This window comes from Aotus nancymaae, unplaced genomic scaffold, assembly GCF_030222135.1.
Source record: "Aotus nancymaae isolate 86718 unplaced genomic scaffold, 86718_ANA_hifiasm-v0.15.2.pri h1tg000057l, whole genome shotgun sequence".
Classification (NCBI taxonomy): domain Eukaryota; kingdom Metazoa; phylum Chordata; class Mammalia; order Primates; family Aotidae; genus Aotus; species Aotus nancymaae.
This window is the reverse complement of record NW_026988471.1, coordinates 71,933,631-71,959,995: the sequence shown is the minus strand read 5'-3', so window position 1 is coordinate 71,959,995 and position 26,365 is coordinate 71,933,631. Positions and strand designations below refer to the sequence as shown.

At 38.3% G+C, this 26,365-nt stretch overlaps 1 protein-coding gene across 5 annotated transcripts in view; it reads left to right on the top strand.

Annotated features, from left to right (window-relative positions):
- Nucleotides 1-26,365, top strand: part of EXOC6B (exocyst complex component 6B) — a 742,202-nt gene that overhangs the window by 310,834 nt on the left and 405,003 nt on the right. For 4 of the 5 annotated variants that reach the window (XM_012475649.2, XM_064364233.1, XM_064364232.1 and 1 more), the window contains one exon: nt 10,729-10,905. The exons of the other annotated variant lie outside the window; for it this stretch is intronic. In XM_012475649.2, coding sequence (XP_012331072.1) covers nt 10,729-10,905 — 177 coding nt within the window. The remainder of the gene's footprint in view (nt 1-10,728; nt 10,906-26,365) is intronic. 5 annotated transcript variants of the gene reach the window in all.

The window sequence follows — 26,365 nt, the reverse complement described above, 5'->3', positions numbered from 1 at the left end:
CAGGTCCTATTATCAATTTTTGTTTTTGTTGCGATTGCTTTTGTAGACTTAGACATAAGTTATTTCCCAAGGCTGATGTCTAGAATGGCATTTCCTAGGTTTTCTTCTAGCTTTTTAATAGTTTGAGGTTTTTCATTGAAATCTTTAGTTCATCATGAGTTAATTTTTGTGTATGTAAAAGATAGAGGTCCAGTTTTATTCTTCTGCATATAGTTAGCCAGTTATCCCAGCACCATTTATTGATTAAGAAGCCCTTTTCCCATTGCTTATTTTTGTCGACTTTGTAGAATCAGATGATTGTAGGTGTGTGGCTTTATTTCTGGGTTCTCTATTGTGTTCTTTTTGGTCTATACGTCAGTCGAATTGGTACCAACTCTTCTTTGTACATCTTGTAGAATTTGGGTATGAATACATCTAGTCCAGGGCTTTTTTAGGTTGATAGGTTTTTGTTTTTGTTTTTTTGTTACTGATATTATATTGGAACTTGATATTGGTCTAGCAGGATTTCACTGTCTTCCTGATTCAATCTTGAGAAGTTGTGTTTCTCAGGAATTTATTCATTTCCTCTGGATTTTCCAGTTTTTGTACATAGTGGTGTCCATACTAGGCCCTGAGCATCTTTTATATTTCTGTGATATCTCTTGTAATGCCACCTTTGTCATTTCTTTTCTTTCCTTTTTTTTTTTTTTTTTTTGCACTCTGTTACTGAGGCTGGAGTGCAGTGGCATGATCTTGGCTCACTGCAACCTTCGCCTCCTGGGTTCAAGTGATTCTTTTGCCTCAGCCTCCTGAGTAGCTGGGACTATATGCATGAGCCACCACACCTGGCAAATTTTGTATTTTTAGTAGGGACAGGGTTTCACTGTGTTGGCCAGGCCGGTCTCGAATTCCTGACCTCAGGTGAGCCACCTGCCTTGGTCTCCCAAAGTAACTGGAATTGCAGGCATGAGCCACTGTGCCTGGCCACCTTTGTCATTTCTGATTGTGCTTATTTAGATTTTCTCCCTTTATTCTTTGTTAATCTAGCTCATAATCAATCAACCTAGTTTATTCTTTAGAACAACCCACTTTTAATTTCATTGATCTTTTGTGTGCATTTTTGCATCTCAATATTGTTCAATTTTTCTCTAATGGTTTTTTCTTCTAGTAGCTTTGAGGTTGGTTTGTTCTTGTTTTTCTCATTTCTCTAGGTGAGATATTAGGTCATTAATTTCAGATCTTTCTAACTTTTTTAGGTAGATGTTTCAGGCTATAAACTTTCCTCTTAACACTGCTTTTGTTGCATCCTAGAGATTTTGGTATGTTGTGGCTCTGTATTCATTTATTTCAAAGAATATTTTGATTTCTTTCTTAGTTTGTTGTTTACTCAAAAGTTATTCAGGAACAAATTATTTAATTTCTATGTAATTGTGTGGTTTTGGGAGATCTTCTTGGTATTGATTTCTGTTTTTATTCCACTGTGCTCTGGTATGGTATGATTTCAGTTTTTCTTTTTTTAGTTGGTATGATTTCAGTTTTTTTTTTTTTAAATTTACTGAGACTTTCTCTATAGCCAATGATGTGATCCATCTTGGAGTATGTTCCTTGTATAGAGGAGAATGTATATTCGTGGTTGATAGGTGGAGTGTTCTCTAAATGTCTGTTAGGTCCAGTTGGTCCACTGTTGAATTTAAGTCTGGAATATCTGTTAGTTTTCTGCTTCTGTGGTCTGTCTGTTACCAGTGGAGTATTGAAGTCCTTCACTATTATTGTGTGGTCATCTGAGTCTTTTCCTAGGTTAAGAAGAACTTGTTTTATGAATCTGTGTTCTCCAATGTTAGGTGCATACATGTTTAGGGTAGTTAAGTCTTCTTGTTGAATTGCACCATTTGTCATTATATAATGCCCTTCTTTGTTCTTTTTTACAGTTGTTGGCTTAAAGTATGATTTATCGGATATAAGAATGATAACCTGTGCTTTTTTTGTTTTCTATTTGTGCCTATGAGTAGGCACAAATCCTTTACTTTGAGCCTATGGCTATCATTACATGTGAGATGGGTCTCCGGAAGACGGGATGGAAGGGCCTTGTTTTCTTTCTTTCTTTCTTTCTTTTATTTTTTTAAACCTAACTTGCATATCAGTACCTTCTAAGTAGGGTATTTAGACTGTTTATGTTCAAGGTTAATATTGATATTGTTAGCTGGTTGCTTTGTAGTTTCTATGGTGTTATTGCTTTATAGGGTCTTGTAGGCTATGTACTTAAGTATACTCTTGTGGTAGTAAGTATCGTTCTTTTGCTTCCATGTTTAGAACTCCCTTAAGGGGCCAGGGCAGTGGCTCATGCCTGTAATCCCAGCACTTTGGGAGGCTAAGGCAGGCAGATCACCTAAAGTCAGGAGTTTGAGACCAGTCTGGCCAACATGGTGAAACCCTGTCTCTATTAAAAACACAAAAAATTAGCCGACGTGGTGGCGTGCACCTGTAGTCCCAGCTACTCAGGAGGCTGAGGCATGAGAATTGCTTGAACCCCGGAGGCGGAGGTTGCAGTGACCTGAGATCACGCCACTGCACTCCAGCCTGGGTGACAGAGTGAGACTCTGTCAAAAAACAAAAACAAAAACCAAACAAAAAACAAAAAAACACAAAAAAACTCCCTTAAGGATTTCTTTTAAGGTGGGTCTAGTGTTTCCCTTAGTGTTTGCTTGTTTGGACAAGATTTTTTTTCTCCTTTGCTTGTGAAGCTTAGTTGGCTGGATATCAAATTCTTGGTTTGAATTTCTTTTCTGTAACAATACTGATGGTATTTTCCTAATCTGTCCTGTCTTGTAAGAGTTCCACTGAGAAGTTCACTGTTAGCCTCATGGGTATCATTTTGTATGTGACATGACTTTTTTCTCTAGCTACCTTCAAGATTTTTTCTTTAGAGTTGAGCTTGGATAGTGTGTTGACTATATGCCTTGATGATGTTCATGTTGTGTAGTATCTTGCAGGTGTTCTTTGGATTTCTTATATCTGTATGTCCACCTCTCCAGTGAGATTAGGGAGGTTTCCTTGAATTGTTCCTGAAATATGTTTTCCAGGTTGTTGACTTTTTCTTCTTCACGCTTAGGAATGCCAGTAATTCATAGGTTTGGTTGTTTTACATAGTCCTATAGTTCTTGAAGACTTTGTTCATTTTTAAAAATTCTTTTTTCTTTATTTTTATCTGACTGGGTTAGTTCAAAGACTGGTCTTTAAGCTCTGCAATTCTTTCTTCCTCTTTGTCCAGCCTATTGCTAAAACTTTCCATTGTATTTTGAAATTCCCTAAGTGAGTTTGTCAATTCCAGAAGCTCTAATTAATTTCTTTTTTTTTTTTTTTTTTTTTTTTTTTCGGAGTTTCGCTCTTGTTACCCAGGCTGGAGTGCAATGGCGCGATCTCGGCTCACCGCAACCTCCGCCTCCTGGGTTCAGGCAATTCTCCTGCCTCAGCCTCCTGAGTAGCTGGGATTACAGGCACGCGCCACCATGCCCAGCTAATTGTTTTTGTATTAATAGAGACGGGGTTTCACAATGTTGACCAGGATGGTCTCGATCTCTCGACCTCGTGATCCACCCGCCTCGGCCTCCCAAAGTGCTGGGATTACAGGCTTGAGCCACCGCGCCCGGCCAATTAATTTCTTTTAAATATATTTATCTTTCTTTTCATTTCCTTGGTTGATTTAGAAGTTTCTTTGTGTTGGTTTTCAACCTTTTCTTAGATCTCATTGAGCTTCCTTGTAGTCCCTTTTGAATTCTTTATCTGTTATTTCTAAATTTCCATTTTTGTAAGGAGTCATTGCTGGAGAGCTTTTGTGACCTTATGATGGTGTCACTACATTCAGATTTTTCATGGTGCAGAATATTTGTACTGCTTCCTTCTCAGCTAGAGATACTGGCACTTCTAATTTCTGTAATTCTTTTCTATTTTGGAGACAGGGTCTCACTTTATAATCCAGGCTGTAGTATAGTGGTATGATCTCAGCTCACTGCAACCTCCACCTCCTGGAATCAAGTGATCCTCCCACCTCAGCCTCCAAAATATCTGGGATCACAGCTACAGGCCCCAGGATATTTTCTTTCTTTCTGTTTTTTGGTTAGAGATGGAGTTTTGCCGTATTGCCCAGGCTGGTCTTGAACTCTGAGCTCAAGCAATCAGCCCACCTCGTCCTCCCAAAGTGCTGGGATTATAGGCATAAGCCACTACTCCTGGCCTGTAATCATTTTCGTGTGGGTGAAATTTTTAAATTTTTATTTTTTGCCCATATATATATATATATATACACGCACACACACATACATATATATATATATGTATATATATATATATATTTTTTCCTCTTCTCTTTTCCCCTCCCTAGGGCCTGTGACTACAGAGAATGTTGGGCAGGGTCTTTTGGCTTTTTTTCTATGGACTATGAACATCTGTCAGCAGATTTTATATTGAGTCTGTGATTGGACTTGGAAGCCAGTAGGTGGCGCATATTGGTCAGTGCTGATTGTGCCCAGTGTGGTTGGGTATATATCTGACCTTTTTTTATTGGGAGAAGCTCTCTGTTACCTCAGTTAGTGGGCTGATCTGTAGAGTGTACCCTGGTCTCAGCTCCCAGCTTTGCCCTGGCGGTTGAGGGTGGTGGTGAGTAAGATGGGAGGGGTCAGACCCAGCAGGCCCACCTATGGGTCCCACAGTGTCAGGCACAAGCACTAGTGCTGAAGGAGAATTCAGTAGGTGGCCACTAAGTGCCCAGAGGTATGCCTAGGTGTGGAGCTGGGAAATCTTGGTCCCAAGTTCTCTGCATGGGGCGGGGACTGTGGGAGGTGGAGGCTTCCCCAACTCCTTGTCCAGGAGAAGAGTGCTCCAGGAACCTGGAGATCTGCCTGGGCCTGGGGTAACTATTAGAACTTTAAAGGTGATATAGTGACCACCTTCCTTAATTTAAATACAAAAGGCCCTAAGTATAATAACCTTATTGATGGAAATTGCTTGGGGCTTGATGAAGGTGTAAGAAAACTACTTGTCTATTTATTTGTTTTAAAATATCACACAAAACACACACACACCACATAAACATACTCCTATGGCCAATAACATACAAATAACTTTTTTGAGATTATCTTAAGATGGCCTTTTTCCTTCATCTTAAATCACCTTTTGTTTGTTTGTTTTCATTTTGTTTGTTTGTTTGAATCTGATACTGGAGTTGCCAAAGAAAGATTCCAGAGCCAGTCCCAATAAGCGTGAAAAAACCATGGTTTGCAATTGCAGCTTTTTTACAGTTGTTTTTGTTTGGTGAAACTTGAAGTGGCAACTTTGGATTCTTCCTATCTTGATTTTGACATTTATTTTCCTGGTTATCCTTTGGGGTTCAGACACAAAACAGTCACAATTCCACTTTACTGTATTGTTGATGGGATGTTATTTTAGCTTTGGTTTCTCTTAGCCTGGGGAGTTGATATGTGGCTGGTTTAGTCAATTATATGACCACATGGAACAGAAGTAAGAGTTAGGAGGAATGAAAAGAGAAGATGGGAGAGTCAGTACGATGGTACAATGCTAGCGCAGTCTGGTTCCTTAATCTATGGGACTCTGAGAAGACTTTTGGAACTGACTATGGAGGGAACAAAACAAAGAAACATTTCTGTCAGCTCTTTGTCAAGGATTGTTTTACCTCTAGATTGTGCTCCAGGAGTGCTAAGTATTTATTGTGGGATTCCACATTCTGGCATTAGAAAAGTCTTAAGGCAGGAAGCAAGAAGTATACCATAAGTAGCCAAGCTGATGTCAGGTTACATTATGCAATGCTTCTAGACATGTTCAGAACTGGTTGCTGATGGTAGCTGGAATTATAGGTGAGACAGAGGATGTAAGTGAAGCACTAATGGTGTCCATTACAGCTACATAATACTTGAAATGTATGTAAATGCAAAATTTGTTATAACATACAATGATATTAGATGCCATTAATTATTATGTATATAAATATTGCTGGGTTTCAGATGTTTCCATAGTAGATAGTGAAACAAAATTCCTGGCCAGGCGTGGTGGCTCACGCCTGTAATCCCAGTACTTTGGGAGGCTGAGGCGGGTGGATCATTTGAGTCAGGAGTTTGAGAGCAGCCTGGTCAACATGGTGACACCCCATCTCTACTTAAAATACAAAAAATGTGCTGGGCATAGTGGCGTGTGCCTGTAATCCCAGCTACTTGGAAGGCTGAGAATTGCTTGAACCTAGGAGGCAGAGGTGGGGGACAGAGTGAGACCCTGTCTCCAAAAAAAAAAAATAGATTCCTATTTCTTTTTTAAAGGCAAGACATGTAGAGCTTGTTTGTTTGTTTTAATTCAAGAGACTTCACATGTATTTTCGCATTTGAGCCTTGTGGCAGCTCTGAGGTAGGTTTAATTAATCTTTTTCTTTTTTTATAGATAAGGATATTGCACAGAGAAGTAACCTACTCAATTAGTATGTTTCAGAGTATATCTTTTTCCAAGAAGCTTTGTTTCTCCCCTATTTAGAGCACCCTGTTATTGAAGCCTATATAATTATATTAGGCCTCCAAGGCTTCCAATCTATAAGCCTAAACCTCTTTTCAACTATTTTCTTATTCTGTAGGTCATTTATATGTATGCCTCTAATCCACTAGAGGTCAGAATTGGGTTGAGAAAGTCAGGAGCCTTTAGCTTTTGATTCTTAGTATTTTTAACTCCCTGAGTCTTATTGCTGAGTAGCCTTGGAAGTTGTGGTCCACAATAACTGTTTATTTAATGGCATATATAAGATGCCTCATAGACACACTTTGACCGTTTTAGAAGTGTTAATAGTGAATTAGTTTAACAGTCCAGGTTAGGTCATGCTTGTGGTTTCTCCCCTAACTTCTAATGGGTAGAAAAGCACTCAAGTCATGTCTTTTATAAATTTTTATTGGGCCAAATCTCATTTTCACATGGATTCTCTTTTGTTATCTCTTACCTTTATATAATAAATATCTAAATTTACTGTGTGTATGTCACTTTCTGGACCAGGGGCATTCTAAGAATGGTAAAGTGTTTTTCTTATCCTGAAAGAGTTGTATACACTGAGGTGCTTTACTGTTATTTTCACCTCAATACCCGACAGGTTTGCTGAACTCATCTTTTTTTATCCTGCATTCAACTTACTATTTTCATTGTTCTTACTGTTTAGAATGGTCCTATTGTCTAATCATTAAGGTGAGAATACTTGGAGTGATTCTTATTTTCTTCTTCTCTTTCATGTACTACATTTAAGTCAGTAAATTCTGTTACTTTTGCTTCTTAAAATCTGTTGTTACCTTTATTCAAGTTCTCATAATGTTATTTGGACTGTTTCAGTCATCTGTATTAGATTTCCTGTTTCCAGTCTTTGTCTTCTCCCAGTTGACTACTCCTCTACTCCTAGAGGGTTTGTCTGATCTGTAAAGCTGATCCCATTATTCCCTTGCTTACATTCTTTCATTGTTTCTCTAACAGTGAAACTGCTCTATATAGCATCTTTAACTTTATCTCCTGTTATTCCTTTATAAGCTATACTCTAATTATACAAAGTTACTTGCCATTCCCTGAGTGGATAATATTTTTTTATACATAGTCCTTTCTCATGCTGTTTCATTCTTCTGGGATGGTTACTCTTTCCATTTATCTCTGAAAAAAATCATATTTATCTTTTATCGTATTTATCTTTTCTTTGCCTATTTGCTTCCTGTAATAGTATGATGTGAGATTCAGGAGTCAGGGTCTCCATCTTATTTCTTTGTATCACCAGTGTGCAACACAATGCTTGGTACCATATAGACATTTAATACGTGTTTGACTGAAGGTAGGAGTACAGAGAGAAAGCATCATGAGTTAGAGCAGTGAGAAATAGCTTTCTAAAGGAAGAAGAATTTTAATTGAGTTTTGTAGAAAGGGTTAGATTGAAGCAGGGAAAGGTAATCAGGTAGAGAAATGGCATAACTAAAGATATAGAAGTGGAAATTTACCTAGTGTATTAGGAGGTAGAGTCTCATCTGATTGGAAGATTCATCTTGGAGGGTATTGGGTAAGTACATTGGAAAATTAGGTTTAGCTTCTATTATGGTGGAATTTAAGTGATCGATTATGGAGTTTAGGTTTGTTTAAAGCCCCTTCCCCCCGAATTTCCCTTATATTTAATTGGCATGATGAATAAATGTGATTTAAGAAGAGCCTGGCTGCATTAGGTAGGGGGATTGTAATGGGAAGGTGATTAGTTTCATTTTAGGTATGTTGGAAATGAGGCGATGGTGGAACACACATTAATAGTAGGAAATGGGACATGTGCTACTGGATTTTGGGAGAGTAGAAAGAGTGGTTTTGCTCAATTTCTCTATATTAGGAAATCAGAGAAGAATATATATGAGGGACTCTTGAGGAAGAGGTGGTTAAGTGCGTAAAAATTACTTACAAATAGATTGAACAACTAAGAAAATGAAAGCACCTAAATGCTTGCTAAGATCTAGCTGCTGTTTATATGCTGTGTACCCTGTCCTTCTACTCCAATCTAGTCAGCAGAAATCAGTCAGCTGCTTCTTTCCCACATTATTATAATGGTTGTCTCTGGAGGGATAGAATCAGTGGTCTTGATGAAACAGCATAGCATGTTAGAAAGTATCTATGAAGGGCTTTTTCTTTTTGTCATTGTCATGGACTTCAGTGCTTCATTTTCATGGACTTTAGTGTTACATTTTCAGTTTAATATATATTATATGTATTTATATATTTATATCTGTATTTAGTCTTTACCACCTCCTACAAGTTCCATAACATACATTTTGAATAGATGATAACTTTCATTTGTTCATTGCTTTTGAAACACTGACAATATTTTATTGATTGTGAAAGAAAAATAATTAACGGGATTCAATAAAATACAACTTACTTATGAAAGCGTTTGATTTTGCTGTACTGAAAGAGGTTAGAGTTAAGGGAGCAAATGATTACTCTCTAGTTGAGAGTTTGCTTTTTTAAAATATGAAAGTTTTAAAGGAAGTTCTACCTTCCTTTGTGCTTCTGGAGTCCTTGATCCCTTTTTGTATATTTTCCTTGAAAGTATGTGGGGAAGAACATATTACTTTTGAGAAAAATAGGAAGAATATTCTATTTAACTTGGTTTCAGAAAGGCTTAGAGGATATTGTGTCTTGTATAAACCTAAATTAAATGAGTTTGGGTAATTCTCTATCTCAGTTTGTTACTGAAGGCATGTATTTATGTAAATCTAACCAAAATATCAATGGGTAATATGTAGAGAAACAAGTATGTCCATTGATTGAAATCTCTGGAATGTACATTCTTTTCATTTTCTTGGCAGAAACTAGTTCACATAGTTGAAGTTTTTCTCTGCCTTGTTATAACTGTCTCATTTGACCATGCCTGGACTTCTTACACTTTATATTTATCTTCATTTCATTAATCTTATACAGAAGATTTGGAGACTGATTTTTCTCCTGGTCTAATTTCTATTTGCCACTGAGGAGAAATATCATATATTGATTAAGAAATGTATACTTTCAGAGGTCACATTCTCAAGCTTTGTATCTTGGGGTGATACCAAATATTACATTAAAAGAAAGAAAAAAAGAATAGTTCCATTGGGAAATGTTTTTGGAACATGCTGGATTAAGCCAAATTAAACAAGTTTCTTTAAAATAGGACTTCTCCTAGCTTTTATTCTGTTAGCATGTATTACATATCTATAAGAAGGCTTCATGGGATGCCGGGTTTCCTGTTGATTTGACCACAACTCATTTTTGGGAAACATTTTGGTCATGCTTTGAGGGACTGTTGGTGTAGTGGAAATATCACTGATTTGAAATTTAGGAGATCATAATTTGAGCTTCTGATTTACCACTCACTTGCCTTGTGACTTCAAACAAATCTTTTGTTTTCTAGCCTCAGTTTCCTGAGTGGTGATTAAGGTAACTTCTAGCTCTAATAACGTGTGGTTTAATATTTCTGTTGTTGACTCTGGATAGTCACACTTTCTACCTCTCTGTATCTATTGAAACCATGCCATCATTTCAGTAAATTTTTTTTTTTTAGGCTGAAGGGATTATGCTACCTTTTCTAGGGTTCAGAAGAAAAAAAACCCTTTAAAACCCTGCTTTCCACAGATCACAGTCATGGAATCCTATTGGATTACTTAGTTAAATAATTTTCTGAAGATAATTCATTCTCTTGATTTTATATTTCACTGGTCTCTTATATCCACATAACTGTTTTTAACAGTCTCTTAAGCCTAAACGAATTAAAATTAATTCTAAGCTCCTACCCTTTCTCCTCCAAACATTATGGTCTCAATATGGTATTTTCTTATAAAAGATAAATAGTAGGATTTTGCACTAATCTCCTGGCCTACTTAGGCAAAAATGGATAGATTTCTTTTTGTGAAGATTTAATGGATATATTAGAAAAGTATTATGATAATATTGACTGATTATCTGTTTTCTGTGTTAACTTGGAAAATGAGTTAAAATAGGATAGCTTCAGGGTTAAAAAGGTATACATTAATGTGTTTGGTTTTATATCTGAGACTAAAGCTTTATGTACCAAGGCCTTTTGTTGTAATATTTTAAGATACCAATTTGTTCAAAATTAGAAGTTCATTGAAAGCTTAATTAAGTTTTGTTTCTTTTTTCTTTCTTTCTCTCTCCCTACCCCCACCATTTTGGTGTGTTTGTGTGTGTTTTTCTCTATCCTAGGCCCAACAACAAAGAAACCTGGATAACATCGTCTTGCAACAACCCAGAATAGGTAGCAAGAGGAAATCTAAGAAAGATACATATATAATCTTTGATACAGAGATAGAAAGTACTAGTCCCAAGTCTGAACAGGATTCAGGAATTCTGGATGTTGAAGACGAGGAAGACGATGAAGAGGTAACTGACATTTGAAGTGGGGAAGTGAGACTTTTTATTTATTATTATTATACTTTAAGTTCTGGGGTACATATGCAGATCGTGCAGGTTTGTTACATAGGTATACATGTGCCATGGTGGTTGGCTGCATCCATCAACCTGTCATCTACATTAGGTATTTCTCCTAATGCTATCCCTCCCCTAACCCCCCGCCCCCACCAATAGGCTCTGGTATGTGATGTTCCCTTCCCTGTGTCCATGTGTTCTCATTGTTTAACTCCCACTTATGAGTGAGAACATGTGGTGTTTGGTTTTCTGTTCCTGTGTTAGTTTGCTGAGAGTGATAGTTTCCAGCTTCATCCATGTCCCTGCAAAGGACATGAACTCATTCTTTTTTATGGCTGCATATAGTATTCCGTGGTATGAATGTGCCACATTTTCTTTATCCAGTCTGGCATAGATGGGCATTTGGGTTGATTCCAAGTCTTTGCTTTTGTGAACAGTGCTGCAATAAACATATAGTGCATGTGTCTTTATAGCAGAATGATTTATAATCCTTTGGGTATATACCTAGTAGTAGGATTGCTGGGTCAAATGGTATTTCTAGTTCTAGATTCTTGAGGAGTTGCCACACTATCTTCCACAATGGTTCAACTAATTTACTGTCGCACCAACAGTGTTGAAGCATTCCTGTTTCTCCACATCCTCTCCAGCATCTGTTGTCTCCTTTTTAATGATTGCCATTCTAACTGACATGAGATGGCATCTCAATGTGGTTTTGATTTGCATTTTTCTAATGACCAGTGGTGATAAGCTTTTTTTCATATGTTTGTTGGCTGCATAAATTTTTTCTTTTGAGAAGTGTCTGTTCATATCTTTTACCTACTTTTTGATGGGGTTATTTTTTTCTCATACATTTGTTAAAGTTCTTTGTAGATTATGGATATTAGCCCTTTGTCAGATGGGTAGATTGCAAAATTTTTCTCCCATTCTGTAGGTTGCCTGTTCACTCTGATGATAGTTTCTTTTGCTGTGCAGAAGCTATTTAGTTTAATTAGATCCCATTTGTCAATTTTGGCTTTTCTTGCCATTGCTTTTGGTGTTTTAGTCATGAAATCTTTGCCAATGCCTATGTCCTGAATGGTATTGCCTAGGTTTTCTTCTAGGGTTTTTATGGTTTTAGGTCTTATGTTTAAATCTTTAATCCATCTTGAGTTAATTTTTGTGTAAGGTGTAAAGAAGGGGTCTAGTTTCAGTTTTCTGCATATGGCTAGACAATTTTCTCAACACCATTTATTAAATAAGGAATCCTTTTCTCCTTGCTTGTTTTTGTCAGGTTTGTCAAACATCAGATGGTTATAGATGTGTGGTGTTATTGCTGAGTCCTCTGTTCTGTTCCATTGGTCTATATATCTGTTTTGGTACCAGTACCATGCTGTTTTGGTTATTGTAACCTTGTAGTGTAGTCTGAAGTAAGGTAGTGTGATGCCTCCAGTTTTGTTCTTTTTGCTTAGGATTGTCTTGGCTATATGGGCTCTTTTTTGGTTCCATATGAAATTTAAAGTCACTTTTTTCTAATTATATGAAGAAAGTCAATGGTAGCTTGATGGGGATAGCATTTAATCTATAAATTACTTGGGGCAGTATGTCCATTTTCACAATATTAATTCTTCCTATCCATGAGCATGTAATGTTTTTCTATTTGTTTGTGTCCTCTCTTACTTCCTTAAGCAGTGGTTTGCAGTTCTCCTTGAAGAGGTCCTTTACATCCCTTGTAAGTTGTATTCCTAAGTATTTCATTCTCTTTGTAGCAATTGTGAATGGGAGTTCACTCATGATTTGGCTCTCTGTTTGTCTTTTTGGAATGCTTGTGATTTTTGCACATTAATTTTGTATCCTGAGACTTTGCTGAAGTTGCTTATCAGCTTAAGGAGTTTTTGAGATGATGGGGTTTTCTAAATATACAATCATGTCATCTGCAAAGAGAGACAATTTGACTTCCGCTCTTCCTAGTCGAATACCCTTTATTTCTTTCTCTTACCTGATTGCCCTGGCCAGAACTTCCAATACTATGTTGAATAGGTGTGGTGAAAGAGGAAATCCTTGTCTTGTGCTGGTTTTCAAAGGGAATGCTTCCACCTTTTGCCCATTCAGAATGATATTGGCTGTGGGTTTGTCATAAATAACTCTTGTTATTTTGAGATACATTCCATCAATACCTAGTTAATTGAGAGTTTTTAGCATGAAGGGTTGCTGAATTTTATCAAAGGCCTTTTCTGTATTTATTGAGTTAGTTATGTGGTTTTTGTTATTTGTTCTGTTAATGTGATGGATTACATTTATTGATTTGCGTGTGTTGAACCAGCCTTGTATCCCAGAAATGAAGCTGACTTGATTGTGGTTGATAAGCTTTTTGATGTGCTGCTGGATTCAGTTTGCCAGTATTTTATTGAGGATTTCTGCATTGATGTTCATCAGGGATACTGGCCTGAAATTTTCTTTTTTAGTTATGTCTCTGCCAGGTTTTGGTATTAGGATGATGCTGGCCTCATACAGTGAGTTAGGGAGGAGTCCCTCTTTTTCTCTTGTTTGGAATAGTTTCAGAAGGAATGGTACCAGCTCCTATTTGTACGTCTGGTAGAATTCAGCTGTGAATCTATCTGGTTTTGGGCTTTTTTTGCTTGGTAGGCTATTAAGTACTGCCTCAATTTCAGAACTTGTTATTGGTCTATTCAGGGATTTGACTTCTTCCTCGTTTAGTCTTGGGAGGGTGTATGTGTCCAGGAATTTATCCATTTCTTGTAGATGTTCTAGTTTATTTGCATAGGGGTGTTTATCGTAGTCTCTGATGGTAGTTTGTATTTCTGTGGGATCAGTGGTGATATCCCCTTTATCATTTTTTATTGTGTCTATTTGACTCTTCCTCTTTTCTTCTTTGTTAGTCTGGCTAGTAGTCTATCTGTTTTGTTAATGTTTTCAAAAAGCTAGCTCCTGGATTCATAGACTTTTTTTTGAAGGGTGTTTCGTGTCTGTATCTCCTTCAGTCCTGCTCTGATCTTAGTTATTTCTTGTCTTCTGCTAGCTTTTGATTTTGTTTGTTCTTGCTTCTCTAGTTCTTTTAATTGTAATGTAAGAGTATCAATTTTAGATATTTTCTGCTTTCCCCTGTGGGCATTTAGTACTATAAATTTCCCTCTGAACACTGCTTTAGCTGTGTCCTGGAGATTCTGGTACATTGTGTCTTTGTTCTTATTGGTTTCAAAGAACTTATTTATTTGTGCCTTAATTTATTATTTACCCAGTAGTCATTCAGGAGTAGCTTGTTCAGTTTCCATGCTGTTGTGCAGTTTTGAGTGAGTTTCTTAATCCTGAGTTCTAATTTGATTGCACTGTGGTCTGAGAGACTGTTTGTTATGATTTCCATTCTTTTGCATTTGCTGAGGAGTGTTTTACTTCCAATTATGTGGTCAATTTTAGAATAAGTGTGATGTGGTGCTAAGAAGAATGTATATTCTGTTAATTTGGGGTGGAGAGTTCTGTAGATGTCTATTAGGTCCACTTGGTCCAGAGCTAAGTTCAAGTCCTGAATATTCTTGTTAAGTTTCTGTCTCATTGATCTGTCTAATATTGACAGTGGGGTGTTAACATCTCCCATTATTAATGTGTGGGGTCTAAGTCTTTTTGTAGGTCGTTAAGAACTAGCTTTATGAATCTGGATGCTCCTGTATTGGGTGCATATGTATTTAGGATAGCTCTTCTTGTTGTGTTGATCCCTTTACCATTATGTAATGCTCTTCTTTGTCTTTTTTGATCTTTGTTGGTTTAAAGTCTGTTTTATCAGAGACTAGGATTGCAACCTCTGCTTTTTTTTTTTGCGTTCCATTTGCTTGGTAAATATTCCTCCATCCCTTTATTTTGAGCCATTTTCCCCGTCACTTTCAGGTACACCAGTGACACATAGGTTGGTCTTTTCACATAATCCCGTATTTCTTGGAGACTTTGTTCATTCCATTTCATTCTGTTTTCTCTAATCTTGTCTTCACGCTTTATTTCATTAAGTTGATCTTCAATCTCTGATATCTGGTTGATTGATTCAGCTATTGATACTTGTGTATGCTTCATGAAGTTCTCATGCTGTGTTTTTCAGCTCCATCAGGCCATTTATGGTCTTCTCTAAGCTGGTTATTCTAGTTAGTAATTCCTCTAACCTTTTTTCAAGATTCTTAGCTTTCTTGCATTGAGTTAGAACATGCTTCTTTAGCTCAGAGGAGTTTGTTGTTACCCACTTTCTGAAGCCTACTTCTGTCAATTTGTCAAACTCATTCTCTATCCAGTTTTGGGTTTTTTTACTGGCAAGGAGTTGTGACCCTTTGGAGGAGAAGAGGTGTTCTGGTTTTTGGAATTTTCAGCCTTTTTGCACTGGTTTTTCCTTATTTTCATGGATTTATCTACCTTTGGTCTTTGATGCTAGTGACCTTCAGATGGGGTTTTTGTGTGGACGTCCATTTTGTTAATGTAGATGCTATTCCTTTCTGTTTGTTAGTTTTCCTTCTAACAGTCATGCACCTCTGCTGCAGGTCTGCTGAAGTTTGCTGGAGGTCTACTCTAGACCCTATTTGCCTGGGTAATACCAGTGGAGGCTGCAGAACAGCAAAGATTGCTGCCTGTTCCTTCCTCTGGAAGCTTCCTCCCAGAGGGGCACCCATCAAATGCCAGCTGGAGCTCTTCTGTATGAGGTGTTCGTCTACCCCTATTGGGAGGTGTCTCCCAGTCAGGAGGCATGGGGGTCAGGGACCCACTTGAAGAGACAGTCTGTCCTTTAGCAGAGCTTGAGTGCTGTGCTGGGAGATCCACTGCTCTTTTCAGAGCCAGCAGGCAGGAACGTTTAAGTCTTCTGAAGCTGCATGCACAGCCACCCCTTCCCCTAAGTGCTCTGTCCCATGGAGATGGGAGTTTTATCTATAAGCCCCTGACTGAGGCTGCTGCCTCTCTTTCAGAGTTGCCCTGCCCAGAGAGGAGGAATCTAGAGAGGCACTCTGACTACAGCAGCTTTGCTAAGTTGTGGTGGGCTCTGCCCAGTTTGAACCTCCCAGTGGCTTTGTTTACACTGTGAGGGGAAAACTGCCTACTCAAACCTCAGTAATGGCAGACACCCTTCCCCCGACCAAGTTCAAGCATCTTAGGTTGACTTTGGACTGCCGTGCTGGTTGTGAGAATTTCAAGCTAGTGGATCTCAGCTTGCTGGGCTTCTTTGGGGTGGGATCCACTGAGCTAGACAACTTGCCTCCCTGGCTTCAGCCCCTTTTCCAGGATAGTGAATAATTCTGTCTCACTGATGGTCCAGGTGCCACTGGGTATTAAAAAAAAAACAACTCCTGCAGCTAGCTCAGTGTTTGCCCAAACAGCCGCCCAGGTTTCTGCTTGAAACCCAGGGCCCTGGTGGCATAGACACCTGAGGGAATCTCCTGGTCTGTGGGTTGTAAAGACCATGGGAAAAGAGTGGTATTTGGCCTATAGTGCACCATTCCTCATGGCACAGTCTCTTGTGCCTTCCCTTGGCTGGGGGAGGGAGTTCCCTGACTTGTTGCACTTCCTAGGTGAGTTGACACTCCATCCTGCTTTGGCTCACACTGCATGGGCTGCACCCACTGTCTAACCAGTCCCAATGTGATTACCTGGGTACCTGAGTTGGAAATGCAAAAATCACCCACCTTCTGCACTGATCTCACTGGGAGCTGCAGACCAGAGCTGTTCCTATTCAGTCATCTTGCCAGCCACCTGGAAAGTGAGACTATTTTTAAGCTTAAAGAGTATGATTGAGATGTGATGAAGAGTTTATCCATATAATATAGGTTGTGTGATCTTCTGGATATTAAATACCATTTGAATACAAATAAGACTCAATTTAAGGAAACTGAAGTTACATTAAGATAATTTAGATCCTGATTCTTTTTAAAGAATTTAAATTTTAAATTAATTGTTCTAGTTTTGAAAAGTTTCAGGGTTTTTAAATTCTGTACTGACTGGGAACTACCTTAAGGGAAGAATAGAGTTTATCTGCCTAGAGACAGGAAGTCTAGGTGACCTTGACTGAAACTGCAACAGTTACTCGAGATAAATAAAAAATGTTACTTCAAAAACTGAGGAGTGAACAAATAGATTTTTTACCTTGACAGTGGTTCAGAAGGAAAATACAAAAAGATTCCAGAAAGTTGAGAGTGCATTTCTGGAGGAAATAAATATGTGAGTGATTGCAAGGTAACTGGGAATGTTGTGACATAGTCATAACCTCATAGATTAGTTCTTTGTCACTGTTAGGGAGGAATAGGATTAAGTGCCTTAACTGGTACATATTTTTATATCTTTCTTTGTAGTTAGAAGTATGTTGTGTTTTTCTTCTTCTTATACTTTAAGTTCGGGAGTACATGGCAGATCTTGCAGGATTATTGCATAGGTATATACATGCTGTGGTGGTTTGCTGCCTCCATCCCCCTGTCACTTACACCAGGCATTTCTTCCAATGTTATCCCTCCCCAACCGCCACACCCCTGGCTATCCCTCCCCTAGCCCCCAACCCCAAACAGACCCCAGTGTGTGATGTTCTCCTCCCTGTGTCCATGTGTTCTCATTGTTCAACACCCACTTTTGAGTGAGAACATGCGGTATTTGGTTTTCTGTTCTTATGTCAGTTTGCTGAGAATGATGGTTTCCAGATTCATCCATGTCCCTATAAAGGACAGGAACTCATCTTTTCTATGGCTGCATAGTATTCCATGCTGTATATGTGCCACATTTTCTTTGTCCAGTCTATCATCGATGGGCATTTGGGTTGGTTCTAGGTCTTTGCTATTGTAAACAGTGCCGCAGTGAACATACGTGTGCATGTGTCTTTATAATAGAATGATTTATAATCCTTTGGATATATACCCAGTAATGGGATTGCTGGGTCAAATGGTATTTCTAGTTCTAGATCCTTGAGGAATCGCCACACTGTCTTCCACAATGGTTGAACTAATTTACACTCCCACCAACAGTGTAAGAGTGTTCCTATTTCTCCACATCCTCTCCAGCATCTGTTGTCTCCAGATTTTTTAATGATCACCATTCTAACTGGTATAAGATGGTATCTCAATGTGGTTTTGATTTGCATTTCTCTAATGACAGTGATGATGAGATTTTTTCATATGTTTGTTGGCCTCATATATGTCTTCTTTTGAAAGTATCTGTTCATATCCTTCGACCACTTTTTGATGAGGTTGTTTTTTTCTTATAAATCTGCTTTAGATTTTTTTTGATTGGTAGGCTATTATTTGCTGCCTCAACTTCAGACTTTGTTATTGGTCTATTCAGGGATACAGCTTCTTCCTGGTTTAGTCTTGGGAGGGTGTAAATGTACAGGAATATATCCATTTCTTCTATATTTACTGGTTTATGTGCATAGAGTTGTTTCTAGTAATCTCTGATACTAGTTTGTATTTCTGTGGAATCGGTAGTGATAGCCCCTTTATCATTTTTTATTGCAGCTATTTGATTCTTCTTTTTTATTAGTCTGGTTAGTGGTTTATTTTGTTGATCTTTTCAAAAAAACCCCAGCTCCTGGATTTATTGATTTTTTTGAAGGTTTTTTTGTCCTTCAGTTATGTCCTTCAGTTCTGCTCTGATCTTAGTTATTTCTTGTCTTCTGCTAGCTTTTGAACTTGTTTGATCTTGCTCCTCTAGCTCTTTCAATTTTGATGATAGGGTGTCGAGTTTAGATCTTTCCTTGCTTCTTATGTGGACATTTAATGCTATAAATTTCCCTGTAGACACTGCTTTAAATGTGTCCCAGAGATTCTGGTACATTGTGCCTTTGTTCTCATTGGTTTTGAAGAGCAACATTATTTATGCCTTAATTTCATTGTTTATCCATTTGTCATTCAAGAACAGGTTGTTCAGTTTCCATGTAGTTGTGCAGTTTTGAGTGAGTTTCTTAATCCTGAGTTCTAATTTGATTGCACTGTGGTCTGAGAGACTGTTTTGATTTCCGTTCTGTTGCATTTGCTGAGGAGTGATTTACTTCCAATTATGTGGTAAATTTTAGAGTAAATGTGATGTAGTGCTGAGAAGAATGTATATTCTGTGGATTTGGGGTGGACAGTTCTGTAGATATCTGTTAGGTCTGCTTGGTCCAGATCTGCATTCAAGTCCTGGATACCCTTGTTAATTTTCTGTCTTGTTCATCTGTCTAATATTGACAGTGGAGTGTTAATGTCTCCCACTATTATCGTGTGGGGGTCTATGTCTCTTTGTAGGTTGTTAAGAACTTGCTTTATGTATCTGGGTGCTCCTGTGTTGGGTGCATATATATTTAGGATAGTTAGCTCTTCTTGTTGCATTGATCCTCTTACCATTATGTAATGCCCTTCTTTGTCTCTTTTGATCTTTGTTGGTTTAAAGTCTGTTTTATCAGAGTCTAGGATTGCAACTCCTGCTTTTTTTTGCTCTCCAGTTCCTTGGTAAATCTTCTTCCATCCCTTTATTTTGAGTCTGTGTGTGTCTTTGCATGAGAGATGGGTCTCCTGAATACAGCACTCTGATGGATCTTGACTTTTTATCCAATTTGCCAGTCTGTGTCTTTTGATTGGGGCAGTTAGGCCGATTACATTTAAGGTTAATATTGTTACGTGTGAATTTTATCCTACCATTTTGATACTAGCTGGTTGTTTTGCCTGTTAGTTGATGCAGTTTCTTCATTGTGTCAATGGTCTTTACCATTTGGTACGTTTTTGCAGTGGCTGGTACTCGTTGTTCCTTTCCATGTGCAGTGCTTCCTTCAGGAGCTCTTGTAAGGCAGGTGTGGTGGTAATGAAATCTCTCAGCAATTGCTTGTCTGTAAAGGAGTTTATTTCTTCTTAGCTTATGAAGCTTAGTTTGGCTGGATATGAAATTCTGGGTTGAAAGTTCTTTTCTTTAAGGATGTTGAATATTGGCCCCCACTCTCTTCTGGCTTGTAGGGTTTCTGCCAAGAGATCCACTGTGAGTCTGATGGGCTTCCCTTTGTGGGTAACCTGACCTTTCTCTCTGGTTGCCCTTAGCATTTATTCCTTCATTTCAACCCTGGTGAATCTGACAATTATGTGCCTTGGGGTTGCTGTTTTTGAGGAATATCTTTGTGGTGTTCTCTGTATTTCCCGGATTTGAATGTTGGCCTGTCTTGCTAGGTTGGGGAAGTTCTGGATAATATCCTGAAGAGGTATTTTCCAGCTTGGATTCATTCTCCCTGTCACTTTCACTTACACCAAAGAAACGTAGATTAGATCTTTTCACATAATCCCATGTTTCTTGGAGGCTTTGTTCATTTCTTTTCACTCTTTTTTCTCTAATGTTGCCTTCTCATTTTATTTCCTTGATTTGATCTTCAGTCTCTGATATCTTTTCTTTTGCTTGATTGATTCGGCTATTAAAACTCGTGTATGCTTCGCAAAGTTCTCATGCTATGTTTTTCAGCTCCATCAAGTCGTTTATGTTTTTCTCTAAGCTGGTTATTCTGGTTAGCATTTTGTCTAACCTTTTTTCAAGGTTTTTAGTTTCTTTGTGTTGGGTTAGAACATGTTCCTTTAGCTCAGAGAAGTTTGATATTGCCCACCTTCTGAAGCCTGCTACTATCAATTCATCCAACTCATTCTCCATCCTGTTTTGTTCACTTGCTGGTTAGGAGTTGTAATCCCTTGGAGGAGGAGAGGCATTCTTGTCTTTGATGATTCCATCCTTTTTGCACTGATTTCTTCCCATCTTCGTGGGAATTTATCTACCTTTGGTCTTTGAAGTTGGTGATTCTGGATGGGGTCCCTGAGTGGATGTCCTTTCTGTTGATGTTGAAGCTATTTCTTTTTGTTTTTTAGTTTTCCTTTTATCATTCAGTTCCCTTTGCTGTAGGACTGCTGGAGGTCCACTCCAGACCTTACTTGCCTTGGCATCACCTGTGGGGAATGCAGAACAGTAAGGACTGATGCCTGTTCTTTCCTCTGGTAGCTTCATCCCAGAAGGGTACCCACCAGATTTCAGCTGGAGCTCTCCTGTATGAGGCATCTTTTTGGTTATAGGGGGGTCAGGGAGCTGCTCAAGAAGACAGTCTGTCCCTTATTGGAGCTCAAGTGCTGTGTTGGGAGCGCCATTGCTCCCTTTAGGGCTGCTGGGCAGGCAGGGACACTTAAGTCTGCTATAGCGGAACTCACAATTGCCCCTATTCCCAGGTGCTCTGTCACGGGAAGGTGGGGTTTTATTTTTAAGTCCCTGCCATGCTGCTGCCTTTTTTTGGAGATGCCCTGTCCAGCAAGAAGGGAGTCTAGTCAGAGTCTATCTGCAGAGGGACTGCTGGGCTGCCATGGGCTCTGTCCAGCTGATGTGTGAGCTTCCTCTGGCTTTTGTTTACACAGGTAAGATTAGAACTGCCTCAGCAATGGTGGACACCCTTCCCCCCGCCGAGCTCGATCTTCCTGGTTGGAGCTCGAACTGATGTGCTGGTTGTGAAACTCTCAAGCCAGAGGGTTTCAGTTTGTTGGTCCTTGTGGGGGTGGGATCCGCCGAGCCATATCACCTGGTTCCCTGCTTTCAGCTTCTCCTCTTTCTGGGGAGCCAGAAGCTCTGTCTCGCAGGCTCTCCAGGCACCAGCCAACACATCTGCCCAGATTTGCACTGACAGCCCACGGTGCCAGCTGGAGCAGCCACTCAGATTTGTGCTGGTAACTTGCAGTGTTTGTCAGCCTGGTGGGGATCTCCTGGTCTGGGGGTTGTAAAGACCTTGGGAGAAGCACAGTATCTGAACTGGAGTGCTGGAGGGGAAAAGTCCCCAATGGCCTCCTTTCGGTAGGAGGAAAGTCATCCTGCCAGTTGCACTTCCCATGTGAGTCAGCACCCTGCCCTGCCTTGGTTTGCCCTCCTTGGGCTACACCCACTATCCAGCCAGTCCCATTGAGATGAACCTGGTTGGAAGTACGGAGATCACTCACCTTCTGTGTCACTCTTGCTGGGAACTGTGCTCCAGAGCTGTTCCTATTCGGCTATCTTGGCGGAAGTCCCTAATGTGTTTTTTAAAAATAAAACTATTATGACCTTTGAGATTTCCTGTTAAAATGTTTTTTCTAAATATTTATCATTTGCTTTAACTGGATGTCTCTTTTTGAGTGTGGTGTTTAGGCACATGAGCTTTACAGTCAGACAGACTGTATTCAAATCCTGGCTCTGCCATTTAAGTTTTAAAAAATTATTAATAATTATATCATTTACTTTTTAAATGGCTACTGACAGCCAGGTGCGGTGATTCACGCCTGTAATTCCTGCACTTTGGGAGGCTGAGGTGGGTGGATCACTTAAGGTCAGAAGTTCAAGACCGGCCTGGCCAAGATGGTGAAACTCTGTCTTTACTAAAACTACAAAAAATTACCCAGGTGTGGTGTCAGGTACTTGTAGTCCTAGCTACTTGGGAGGCTGAGGCAGGAGAATCACTTGAATCCAGGAGGCAGAGGTTGTGGTGAGCCTAGGTCACACTTCTGCATTCCAGCCTAAGCAATACAGTGAGACTCCGTCTCAAAAAAAAAAAGACCACTGACATGGGTAAGGAATTATTCACTCTTGTATTCAGGTAGACTTTCTTTCTTTAAGTGCTTGTTTTCTTTTGTTTCCTTTCTCCAGAAAAAACTGGATTCACTATTTCTTTCCCATGCTTGTTTCCTGTTAAGCCCTCACTACCCTCTAGCTTTTCTCTCCTCAAAAACGTGTCCTAATTTTGTAATATTGGGTAAATTGTTTAATGGTTAAACTGAATGTCTTCACCTATTAAGTAGAGGCAGTAGTCTCTACCCCATAGGATTTCACAAATGCCTGCTCTTAAAGGGTAGTAAGTAAAATTGGTTTCTGTCCAATCTTCATTACTCCTCCTTACTGACTTCTGTTATGTATCTCTACTGTCGTTATGCCTACCTCTATTATTATTCCTCTTTGACTTCAAAAATTGACTTGGCAATGTTTAAACTGTTTAGGCTGAAAAACAAATAAAGATGTTATTTTTATGTCTAAAACCTTAGCATTTAAGTTTGATAGAACATCTCAGGAGCTATCATAAAAATGTAAACTACTACATTCTTTTATATAAGTTTCATTATTGAGGGGACACATTTCTGCTATTATTTTTTTTTGAGGCAGTCTCCTGCACTGTCACCCGCTCTTGAATGCAGTGGCACCATCTTGGCTTACTGCAACCTCTGCCTCCCAGGTTCAAGCAATTCTCTTGCCTCAGCCTCCTGAGTAGCTGGGATTACAGGCGCTCACCACCACGCCCAGCTAATTTATTGTATTTTTAGTAGAGACAGGGTTTCACCATGTTGGCTAAGCTGGTCTCAAACTCCTGACCTTGTGATTAGCCCTCCTTGGCCTCCCAAAGTACTGAGATTACAGGCGTGAGCCACCACACCTGGCCCATACTTCTGCTATTTAAGTGAATAATTTTATTTATTATTTTTAGTTAAAGTTTACATTTTACTAAGACATGTTTCTTATGTAAATGAAGTACATTAATAGTTAACAATGCTTGAAAATTTCAACCTATCCCTATTGCACTTGGATTGCAAAAACTCTTAATAGCTCTTAATAGAGCTAAGAAAAATCTTTTGAGTGTTAGCTATTGGACCACTTTGAAGTAAAATGAACCAACTATTTGCCTAATGACCCGTGGAGATAGAAAGATATAGAGGGGACTTTATTCCCCTGAATATTTTCTGGCATTCTCTCTTCTTGCCTAGAATGACTAGCGTGTTAGGATATGGATCCATCCTGGAGGACAAATTTTCAGATATTAGACTTTATCACAGATGATCAGTTATAGTGGTAGCACAATAAAGCATCGGTCTCAAGAAAGACTAACTAACTCCTTGAATCTACATTTTGAGTACCCATCAAGAAGATGAAATTCTGTCAGATACCGTGGCTTATGGATTAGGCGTGGTATATGCCTTTGGATAATACTACCTTAAGAGATGGTTAGATGATAAGATGAAAAATGAAATATTTACACAGTTCTTATATGTCTTTGAAACCATGATATGTAAAAGGAAACCATTCATTATCATTGACCTGTTGAAGATCCTGGGTAAGTTCCTTTTAAGTTTTGTGCCGTGCTCCTTCTTTGCCTTGTCCTGTGAGGTCCAGAGATGAAGAAAGTGAGACTTGTAAAATGCGTTGGAGGTTTCTCATAAAAGTAGTATCATAAGAATGTACTTGAAAGTTAATATTTTTAAATGATTCCATGTCTCAAATCAAGCAATTCATATTAAAGATTTGCTGATTGAGCTCTTACAACAAAAATTCAGCACTTCACTGTCATCTAATGGCATTCTATCTTAAAAAAAATTGTACCTTATATTTATTTACTTCTCAGTTTGAATCTTCTTCAAGTTCACATTCTTAATCTCAAACCTCATGTAGAGAATTATTTATTTAGATGTTTCCAAACTGGTTTCTTGGCATAGTTCTTGCATGGTGTGAATAAATTCTTCAGATAAGGTCTTTCGTGACCCACTGTGACGTTCTGACCTTCATTCCTGTCATTCTTCAACAGACCTCATTGAGAACAGCATAGTTTTTGGAATATTGTGACTTTTAATCTGTAAGCATGGTAGCTATGGCATGAATCTTGTATGGCAGTCATTCTTAATCTGTTTGGGGTCATGTATTACTTTGAAAGTTTGGTAAAAATATATGAAGTCATTTCCCAGTAAAATGTACATACATACTGTCCCAAAAAGTTTTGCATGAAATTTCAGGGGGTTCATGGAATTCATTTTACCCCTAGGACCCAACTTAAGAATGGTGTTTTAGAATAATGTTTCCTGAAATTTAATGTGCATAGGAATCACCTGGGAAGCATATTAAAGTTCAGATTGAGATTCTACAGGTCAAGAATGAGTCTGAGTCTGCATTTTTGAACAAGGTCCCAGGTGAGGGTGGAGCTTTTGATCCCTGGAGCACACTTCGAGTTGCAAGATGATACAGGAACATGACTAAGCTTTTTTAGTGAGTAAATAAAACAAACAAATGAATGTTTAGGTCTCCTACTGATATTTTGTTAATATGATTTAAACTCTTTTTCTGACAGTAAATGCAGTCCGTTGCTTACCAGCATTTTAAATAAAATTTTATAATTCTAGTTTAATAAGTTTAGGTACTTCCTTTACTCTCTGAAGAACTTTTTGCTCTTTCCTGTGCTTTTAGTGCAAATATAATTTTCATTGAATAACATTTTAAGGCTATTTACTGTGTCTTTAGCTTAATGATACATAAAAGGAGATCATGGAATAAGGTGGGTAGGAAAAGTCAACCACCTAGAACACGGCTCTACACATAGTAAGTAGATAGTTAATATATTGTTAAACTGAAATAAAGTTTGTATTAGAAATGGGAAAAACTTAACAATCTGGGGAACTGAAGATGAAGTCTCAAAAGTAAATTGTCATTTTGAATGGAAACACAACTTACATGTTGAACCATCTGAAGGAATCTGTCTTTTCCCACCCCCAGCTTATTGAAGTACAAGAGTCAGTCTCTTAATGATTGCTGAAGGGTGTTACAAAGAAACATATTTCTAGTAAAATTCTCCATTTTTATTTTATTTTGGTTAAGCTAAGAAAAGAGTCACAAGATAAGGTTTTTTTTTTTTTGCTTAAAACTAATCATATATTAAAGTTGGACTATATGAAACTGCTGATATTTAACCATTTCTGATAAAAAATGTAATTCGATCGATTAAAAAAAAAAAAAGAGACGAGGCCTCACTGTGTTACTGAGGCTTGTCTCCAACTCCTGAGCTCTCAAGTGATCCTCCTGCCTTAGCTTCCCAAAGTGCTGGGATTACAGCCATCATGCCCAGCCAATTCAATTGATTTTTAATGGAAATATGATTTAGGAAATTGGGATTGAATATCACCCTGTGGGCATATGCAGGTGTTAATGTTCTTTTCTAAATCTCAAGATAGAACTTAAAAAAATTAGAAGTAGTTAACATTTTAGATTGAGAATGTGTTTATGGATCTAGACTCATCAGGAATATCAATTTTGAGATATTTGAAGATAAAATGCAATGAAACCATCAAGATGATATATTATTTTTGAGAAGGAGGGTGATAGCATCTACTGGGAATAGGCTTGTTATGAGGATTAAATGAAATGTATATAATGCCTTTGTCACAGTCCTTGTACATACAGTGCTATCAGTATATAATAGTTACTATTATGACATTATGGCTGTGTGCTTTTTTGAATAAAGGTGAAATAGAAGTTGGTATAATTTTTGGCAATCTATATTTGCATGGACTGATGAACATCATCTACTATAAACAACAGCAACAAAAAAACCCTGCTGAAATAAAGAAGTATTAAGAAACAGTTTGAAAAAGCAGGGCCTTTTTTTTTTTTCTTTTTTTTCTAGGTTACTTCAGAGCTTCTGCATTCT